The sequence below is a fragment of the Myotis myotis genome, unplaced genomic scaffold (assembly GCF_014108235.1).
Source record: "Myotis myotis isolate mMyoMyo1 unplaced genomic scaffold, mMyoMyo1.p scaffold_m19_p_13, whole genome shotgun sequence".
Taxonomy (NCBI): domain Eukaryota; kingdom Metazoa; phylum Chordata; class Mammalia; order Chiroptera; family Vespertilionidae; genus Myotis; species Myotis myotis.
Window position 1 is genome coordinate 24,788,827 of NW_023416317.1, and position 9,614 is coordinate 24,798,440.

Below are 9,614 nucleotides of genomic sequence, written 5' to 3' on the forward strand. Positions count from 1 at the left end.
GGGAGGCCCCATCAGCTATAGCCCCCAACTTACAGCGCGGCCTCTGCAGATGCCCCAGCCGGCCGCACCCCACTCTGGATCTGAGTCACTGTAGCGTCATTCCTAGCTCCATCTGGGGCCTGCATGGAGGTGCTATCACAGAAGGGGGTTTTTACCAAGGGCAACACCCAGATTTCCATGAGGTGGGGGAGGGGGTGCAATTGTACAACTTGCCACAGAGCTCACAACTAACAGCGCCATCACCCAGCGTGGACTCTGCAGTCAGCAGTCACACTGCTAATCAGCTGTGTGGCCCTGGGCCTCAGTTTCCCCGTGTGTAAACTGGGGATACCAGCACTTCCTGCCTCGGGGAGGGGGGCAGGGGGACTGTGAGATCAAAGGCATGGGTGTTCGTGAAGGGCCGGCACAGTGTCCCTGCTCAGAGCTCAGCCCCAGAGAGCCAAGAGGGCACCTACCCTCCGCATACCGTCAGGCACATCAGAAGCTCAGCGCCTAACCCCAGCACAGTAGTGACAGCAGGCTCACTCTACTCATCTCCCGCCTCTGAGCTCGCTGGGACCCCCACAGCTCTAGACCCGCCTGCTCACCTTTAGGGTCTGTGTGATCCTCTAGAGCAGTGGTTCTCAACCTTCCTAATGCCGCGACCCTTTAATACAGTTCCTCATGTTGTGGTGATCCCCAACCATAAAATTATTCTCGTTGCTACTTCATAACTGTAATTTTGCTACTGTTATGAATCGTAATGTAAATATCTGATAGGCAGGATGTATTTTCATTGTTACAAATTGAACATAATTAAAGCATAGTGATTAATCACAAAAACAATACGTAATTATATATTGTGAAATATTTATTTCTAATTACAAATATGTGTTTTCCGATGGTCTTAGGTGACCCCTGTGAAAGGGTCGCTCGACCCCCAAAGGGGTCGCGACCCACAGGTTGAAAACCGCTGCTCTAAAGCATCCTCCCTCCTCTGAGCACACCCTGCCCAGCTGGCTGTTCCACACACCGAACACATTTTCCTCTGATGCACTCTCTTCCTCCGCCTGCCATTTTTAGGCGCTGCATGTGAGATTTTAATCTGCCCACATCCTCAGAAGACATTGGCCGGTTTTACAATGAGAAAGCATGAGGCCCAGAGATCACACAGGGAGGAGAACAGAACTCAAGGTCAGCTTTACCCTCACCTACTTGGGAATCAAAATGGATGACTTTCCCAGGGTGGGGAGGGATAGTAACAGTCTTCTGGCCCAAGCCCTGTCTATCTCTCTAGGTTAGAAAGTCATCCTGGCCAACCTCACGGGAACCCCTTCTCCTGAGTCCTACCAAGTGTCTCTGCTTCTACCCTTGGCCACGGGGAGCTCACTCCCAGCCCCATTCCAATTCCATCTATAAAGCCCATCTTGGGAGCTGTCTCCCTCCACCTCCACCCAGCATTTCAACCCCTAAATTGGTTCAGAAAACGCCTTCTTGACAATGAGCACCCACCCACCACATGCCAGTTTAAAACCGCCTGAGGGTTTTTTTTCCACCTTTACTATAAAAAGACACCTTGAAAATGAAGCATTGACATTTCCCTGTCAGTTTTCTTTTTGATTTAAAAACACAAATACTATGGTCATTCAAAGGTGACAGTGGGGGAGCTCGGGGAAGGAAGGAAGACTCAGCCTCACCCAGCTCAGTGGTTGAGCATCCACCTATGAACCAGGAGGTCACAGTTTGATTCTTGGTCTGGGCACATGCCTGGGTTGCAGGCTCGACTAGTGTGGGGCGTGCAGGAGGCAGCCGATCAATGATTCGATTTCATCACTGATGTTTCTGTCTCTCCCTCTCCCTTCCTCTCTGAAATCAATAAAACATATATATTTAAAATTTAAAAAAAGACTCAGCCTGCCCTTGCCTTGCTGGTGACCCTGTACCTCAGTTTCCCCCCTTGATAGCTGTGGCAACTTCCCAAACTTGCTTTCACCTCAAACATGAGGTGACGGAAGGAATCCACGCTATATGCAAGGAAGGCTAATTTCCTCACTCTCATTTTATCAAAATAGTCCGACAGCCCCAAATATGCCAAAAACAATCAGGGACAAAGCTGGGGCCCTCGGAGGTTCCCTGCCGCTGACCTCACACCTCAGTAGCTCCTCCCTTCTCTGCCAGATTCCCAGATGGAAGGTGGCAGTGGATGCTGACGCTTCATTGTCTTAAAGGTGGAGAGCAGAGGAAAAAGCCTGCCCAAAATTACCCTGACTGAGGCTGTGGGGTTGAGAGACCCCAAAAACAACGGTGGGCCCTGGCCAGGTGGCTCAGTTGGTTGGAGCATCATCCCGTACCCCAAGAGGTTGCGGGTTTGATTCCTAGTCAGGGCACATACCTGCGTTTCAGGCAACCCTGGTCTCTCCCCTCCTCTCTCTCTCTCTAGAAATCAATAAAAAGTGAGGGGGGGGGGGCAGGGAAAGTGGGAGACATCTGTAAACTGTCAACAATAAAACAATTTAAATAAATAAATATAAATACATATCAATAAAAACACATCCTCTGGTGAGGATTAAAACAAAACAAAACAAAACAGCCCACAACTGCAGGAAGCTGAGTTTCCAGGGGCCTGGCCAAGCCACCTCCCTTGCCTGGAGGTCAGATATCCTTGGAGAACAGATGGAAGAACAAGGTGCTGTCCCCTAGCCCAACTTCCATCTGATGCCGGGCCAGGCTGGGCAGCTTCCTTCCCCTCCATCCTGTCGGTCCCCACCTCTGGGGCTACATCCTGGCAGCCAAATCTGTCCCAAGCCCACTGCTTCCTTCTCTGCCCCCCGATGGCCCATCAGGTCCCCAAGAACAAGGCCTGGCCCACTGCCTGCACTGCTGCGCCCAGCGCCCACCACGGTGAGTGTTGGAGAAATATTTGCGAATGAGTGAGTGCATCTCCTGCCTGGGAGATGGCACCAGCCTCCCAACTACTCTCTCCCTGTCTCTCCTCTTTCCTTCTCACCAATCACCTAGGGACTTTCTAAAATAATTATGTTACAAATGATCATAGTAAGCACTGGCCAGGGAGCTTAGTTAGTGACAGCATTCTGCCGATATGCCACGGTTGCTGGTTTGATCCCCAGTCAGGGCACATATAAAACTCAACCAATGCATGCATAAATAAGTGGAACAACAAATCAGTGTTTCTCTTCTCTCTCTCTCTCTCTCTCTCTCTCTCTCTCTCTCTCTCATCAATAAACAAAAAATATGTATATAAAATAAAAATGTTTCATTAATAAAAAATAAAATGAAAATAATCATAGTAATTGCAAGCACATGTGCCAGCCACTCTACGAAGAGCTTCCCAAGTATTAGCTCATGGAATTCCCACCTGCAAAGTAGGTACTTTTATCATCATTCCCATTCCACAGAGGAAGACATGCAGATGCTCATTCAAGTCCTATCACTCCTCTGGCTAAAACCCTTCATGGCTCCCGATGTCCCCAGGATACAGTCCCAGTTCCACCATACGGCCAACCTGCACCCTGCAGGCCCCACCCGTCTCCCCACTCCGTTCAGTTGCTCTAGCCCATTTGCTGTATCCGACCTGCAGGTGTTTGCATAGGCTGTTCCCTCTGCCTGGACCCTTCCCTCCTCTCCTGCCAGCCTCAGGTGGCTACTCCTGCTCACCCACCTCTGCTTTGATATCACTCCCCCAGGAAGCCCTGCTGCCCCTCTCCTGGCTCCCTCATCCCTCCGGCTGTAAGAGCCTGGCTACACCTCAGTCCTCTGCTCGCCTGCATGACCCACAGGAGCAGAAACCGAGTCACCTTTGTCCCCCAGTGCACAGGGCCGGGCACCCGGTAGAGGTTTAGAAATGTTTACTGAGGTTTCTAGAGGTGGGAGAGGGTGGAGTCATCTCTGCTGCAGAAGAAGCCAAAACAGGTCACTCTTTGCTGTTCAGGATCAAGCCCAGACTTAACGTTGAGACTGTCCCCTGGGGTAATGGCAACAGGAACAGCATGCCTCTCTCTACCAGGTGCTTATTATGTGCCAGATAAGCGCTTCACACTAATTAGTTCATTTAGCCCTGAGAGATTTGTTGTTATTATTCCCACTTTACAGATGAGGAAATGGAGGCACGGAGAGGTTAAGTCCGTTGCCAAAGTCACATAGCTGGGAAGTGGCAGAGCAGGGTTTGAACCCAGGGTGTGCAGTCCAAATTCTTAACCTATAACTGGGGAGCTGGCAACAGCCTGGAGCAAGAATAATGGCCACCCTCCCCACCCCCACCCGGGGGCCTTGATTTTACACATCTGGGAGAGCCTGCCCAGTGGCACTGGCCTGTGCCTATAGCTGGGTATGGGGAAAGGGAGAGGGATAGGAAGGACACAGGGAGAGTGACTGAGAGCTGAGAATCCACCTCACCCAGGGGTCAGGAGGAGGCCCTTGGCCACTCTGTCCCTGGGGCTGTGTCCTTGGAGTGGCCCTGCCCCCTAAAAAGAAGGAAACCCCAGCCCCCTTCAACAGAATGAGTCACTTGCATGAGGCCAGGCTGAAAATAATGGACCTTAGGAACTGGGAAGGTTCCTGCCAGAGGGGGGGAGGAGACTGTGGAGGCCCAAGGGGACAGACTTGCTGAGGGCCTGGATGGACATACAGGGCCTGGAAAGGTTGAGGAAAGGCTTTGGTCCCCCAACAAGGTCTTCCTTCCATAGAGTAGGGCCGACACCCCACTCACTCCTAGCCTTGAGACCTCCATAAACAAAACTCACCCCTCAAACACAGCCCACTGGGGTATGTAGCTCTGGGAAGAGGAATGGTGGATGTCTCAACCACAGCGCTGGGCGGCCAGCCCTCATCTGGCTGGCCCTTGCTCCCTGGGACAGTCTGCCCTGCTCACCCACCGTGACCTTTATTCTCAGGGCAGCCAGCCAGCCGGGTGGTGGGCAGCCATGGGAGCCTGACTATAAGAGAAGGAATCTGCGTTTTCTGTAAGTCCCAGCGTTGGGCACACCCACGGCAGAATAATTAAGCTCATGAGATTCTTGCCACAGCCTGAGGACCACAGAGAAGGAATGGGGCAGGGCAATCGGGGGCCTGGCCCCAAGGAGGGCTCTGTAATCACCAGGAGTCAGTTTGGCATTTGCAGAAGGAGAAACGGAGGCTTCCTAGGGCAGTGGCAAAGCCTGGGGCTCAAATGGATCCCCAGACTCTGACACAGATGCAGAGTGTGGAAAGGGTGCAGGGTTCCATTTCCCAGGGCCCCCTAAAGAAGTGACCCCTTGCTGGTGCGCCCTACTTGGAGAGAACTGCACAAAATTCCCTCGGCACCCTTATATCACGTCCACACAACTTCAACACACACATTGATCCCCGAACCTGGCCCCCCCCCTCCCCCGTCACTCCCCAACCCAGCTCCAGACACTTGGGTCCCCTTCCCACCAGCTGGTGTGCCCCCACGCCTGGACCCTCCTCATTCCCTCCTAAGCCTCTGGGCCAGTCCTACCCCCAGCATATCCCCCTGGCCCTGGCACCTCCCCACTGAGGCCTTTGGTCAGACTTACACTCAATTGCCGCGTGCTCACCGCCCATGACCCACCTCCAGGTGCACACCTGAGCTATATATACACCTTGAGCTCTCTTCAGCACGTACCCATCCACACCACAACCTGAACCCCTCCCACACACCTAGGTATGCGCACCTGTACGCCAGCACTCAACTGAATGACCTCACACGCACACCTGGGCCATATTCGCGCTAGTTGCCCCCATCTCGGCTGACACCTGTACCCCCGAGAGTACAACTAAGTCCCCGCAAATGCACCTGTGGCCCAGAGTTCACACTTGTGTCCCCGTACGCTCGCACCAGTGACCCGCTAAGCGCGCAACCTGCCTAGTTACCGGCCCGCTCTCCCTTGGCGACCTGAGCTGGCTCCCCCGCACCGCCTGGACGTACCTGGATGTTGCGCTTGCTGTCGCAGCCTGGCCCGGTGCCCTGCACCACGCTGTCGAGCACCGCCACCACGTCGGATGCCGGCTCCACGAAGCAGGCGGTGCGCGCGGCGCGGATGGCCGCTTGCACGTCGGCGAAGCTGAAGGCGCAGAGCGCGGCGGGAGCCGCACGGGGCGCGGGGACCCCCTGGGGCCGCTCGAAGACGGCAAAGAGCAGCTCGCGTGCGGGAAAGACCGACACCAGGCGGCTGTAGAGGTCGCCGCGGCCCGCGCCGCCAGCGCACTGCAAGCCCAGCTGGATGTAGGACTCGGTGAGCTTCTTGGCGTCGCCGCCGGCGCCGCGAGGCAGGCAGATGCGCGCCAGGAGGCTCCGCGCCTGGCTCTCCTTGTCGCCCGCACGCGCCTCGCTGGTGAGCGCCAGGTACGCGTAGGACGGGGCGCCCGGCGGCGGGTCCGGCGGGTGCAGGAAGGCGCGCACGAAGCCCAGCTTGTGCTGCTCCTTGGCCCCCTGCTTGATCTTGAGGATGTTGTCGTCGGAAGGGTTGAGGTCGAAGGTGAAGAGCTTGGCCAGGTCGCCGCGCGCGTCCAGGGAACGGATGGCGATCTCGGGCGTGTTCTCAAAGCGGTGGTCCTCCAGGCTGCGGTTGCGCGGGAAGAAGGCGCTGCCGTAGCCCGTGTACGTGGCGCCCACGAGGAGGCGGCTGCCCCCGGTGCCGGCGGCGGGCGGCAGCACCAGCCCGACGGTGGACGCGTTCGGGTGGTTGGCCGCCACGTTCAGCATGCTGGGGAACACCGTGACGGGCTCTGCGGACGGCGCGGCGGGCGGGAAGCGCACGGCCACGGCCGAGATGTTGCCCCGGCGCCGCAGCTGGCAGAAGCCCTGGTAGATGGAGCCGCACACGACCACCAGGCCCTGGCCCGGGTCCAGCTGCAGGATCTTGTTGTAGTTGTCGGTGAGCCGCCGCGGGTGCTCGCAGGAGGCCTGCGGCAGCTGCGGGGCGTGACACAGCGGGCTGTCGGCCACGGGACCCACGGCCGCCTCGGCCTCCAGGCTCAGGTTGGCGCTCGACAGCTGGTAGAGGCGGTTGACGGCCGCCAGGTACACCGTCCCCGCCGCGCCGTCCAGGGCGAAGTTGTTGGTGGGCGTGGGCGAGGGGAAGCGGCGCTGGATCTCCAGGGCGCCGGCCCGCGCCGCCCCCAGCAGCAGCAGCAGCAGCGGCAGCGGCAGCGGGCACGGCCGCGGGGCCCGGAATGGCGGGCGCGGCGGCGGGGGGCTGGTCGCGGCGGCCCGGGCGCTACGGGGTGCGCCGCCCGCGGCGCGACGAGCCATCCGGGCGTGCGCGGGCTGCGCGGCACGGCGAGTGCATGGGGCGCGGCGCGGCCGGGAGCCGGGAGCCCGGAGGAGGCAGGAGGCGGGGGGCGGGCCCGGGCCGCGAGGCGCTTCCTGCCCGCGCCAGCCGCCCCCGGCCCCGGCGCCCCGGCCGGGCTCAGCGGCGCAGCGCAAGCCGGGGGCGGGGCGGGGGCGGCTCCGTGGCAGACACGCCCTCGCGCCGCGCCCCGCCCGGCCGCGCCCCGCCCTCGAGCCCCTGCCCGCCCCCCCGCCCACCTTCCCGAGCGCCCGGGCGGGCTCCCCGGGCTGCCCCTGGGCCCCGCCCCGCCCTCCGGCTGCCGGACCCCGGCTTGGCTGTCGGAGGGTCCGGCCGCCCCGCGCCCTCCAGGACCCTCCTGCGGGCGCGGCGTCCACGGCCCGAGGCTCCCTTTCCCGGCGTCGCCTCCGCCTCCGTCGCTTATTCTTCTTTCCTTCCTTCCTCCTGGCTGCTCGGCCCGTCTCGCTCGGGCTGGGTTTTTGCTTTCTTTCCTCTCTTTCTCCACCCTCCTCTCTCTGTCTCTGTCTAACCCCCCTCCCCGTGTATGTTGTCTCTCTTTCCCTTCTCTGTCTTTCTGTCCTTAGCGCCCTCTCCCTCTCTCCGTGGCTCCCTCCGCTCCCTCCCCCTGGAACCCGCGGTCTCTCTCCCATCCGTCGGACCTCCCTCTTCTCCATCTCTGTCTGCCCCCTTCTTTCCCTCTCCGCCTTCCCGGTCCACAGCCCTCCCTCTCCCCATCCCGAAGTCTCCCCCTTTTTACCCTCTCCCATAGGGCACTGTCCAGGCCTGGGCACCTCCAGGGCCAGCTGGGTAGGGGGCACCACCCCCTTAATCCCCAAGATCTGTTCCCCCAAACCCTGGCCCCGTAACAGGGGTTTGATAAGTGGTGGGACAGAGCTCGAGGGTCAGACTCATAAATCAGGAAAATGGAGAGAGGGACTATTTCAGGCATGTGCCAGGCTGTGGGGCAGTCTGGTCTGCACTGGCCACACCCAGTGAGTGAGGCCTTGGTCCTGAGTGAGTGGCCTCCTGCGGAGACCCAGCCTGTGGGCTGCTGCCTTCCTGCCCGCTGCAGTTCGCCAGGAGGCACTCCCCCTTTGTGGGGGACTCTAGGACGACCTAGAATCCTCTCACTTCTCCTCTCACCTGGAAGGAACAGGTAGACACTGAGGTGGGAGGCAGGCAGCCAGGATCCCAAGGTCACAGCGCCCATGTCAGGAGCCTCCTTGGCACCTGGCAAGGGTGGGTGCTCGAACAGGGCTCGCCTGGAGCTTTCCATGAATCGATTCTCTTCCTCCTCCTCGCAGCTGCCCTCTGAGGCTGGTACTCTTAGGGTCCCACTTTACAGATGCAGCACCTGACTCCCCAGAGAGAAGGGACTGGCTGGAGAGACTGCTCATAAGGAGCAGAATTGCAGTGTTTGAAAGCCAAGATCTGTTGGCCCTGAAACCACCCCAACCCACCCCCAGTCCCAGGCCAGCTCTGGCCTCTCAGGACAGGAAGAGGGGCTCCTATCAGACCCCTGGCTGCCACACGGTTCCCTGTGGCCCTGGCTCTAAGGGTGGCCTGGCCTCAACTGACTTGTTCCCACCAAGCCAGGAAGCAAGGACAGGGTATCTCTCGGCGCCCCACAGGGTAGGCAGGAAAAGCCGGGCCTACAGCAGCCCCTGCTTCCTTAGCCCAGCACCGTGGCCTTCCTGCCTTCCTGCCATCAGTGTTCACCCATCACCCCTGCCTTTTCCAATCCCCGCTTCCCCCTCCCCCGTCCCCAGGTCCTGCCACTGCTTTGATAGCTGGGAGTGTTCAGCTGTAAGGAATCAGCGGCTCTGCCTCTGGCACCATCCTCCAGGCCACTCAGGGGACAGCCAGGTAGGACCCATGTCCCCACCTCCAGGGCGCATGTTGTACAACCTGTGGAAGCAGACTGGGGAGCCCAGCAGGGGTGCAGGAGGCGGCCTGCCCCAATGCACCTCGCCCTCCTCCCTCCTCTGCGTCCTCCCCCATCAGTCCATCTGTCTGTCTCCCTTCGGCCTTATCTTTCTCTGGCCTTCCCACCCCATCTCTGTTTGTGTCTTTTTGCTCCACCCGGTTTTTCTCTCTTTGTCTCTCTCCAACCCCCTCCCTTTTCACTCTCCGTCTTTTGTGTGTATCTATCTCTGTGTGTCTGTCTCTCTTTCTTTCTCTCTCCCTCCCTGTCCCCCACTCCTCTCTCCCTCTTCGCCCCTCCCAGCTTCTTGCCTGTCTCCAGCTCATCTTGCTGAATCCTGCAGCTCCCCCCACTGAGCCCTGAGGATAATGCTCTGTGTCCCAAAGCTCAGCCTGGCACACAGT

At 58.8% G+C, this 9,614-nt stretch overlaps 1 protein-coding gene across 2 annotated transcripts in view; it reads right to left on the minus strand.

Moving 5' to 3' along the window:
* Positions 1 to 7,390, minus strand: part of PLXND1 (plexin D1) — a 53,282-nt gene extending 45,892 nt beyond the window's left edge. Inside the window, exon 1 of one of the 2 annotated variants that reach the window (XM_036332262.1) lies at positions 5,924 to 7,387. In XM_036332262.1, coding sequence (XP_036188155.1) covers positions 5,924 to 7,249 — 1,326 coding nt within the window. In that variant the 5' untranslated portion in view covers positions 7,250 to 7,387. Of the gene's footprint in view, positions 1 to 5,923 lie in introns of both variants that reach the window. The other variant, XM_036332263.1, reaches the window with a different exon arrangement.
* Between the last annotated feature and the right edge of the window lie 2,224 nt (positions 7,391 to 9,614).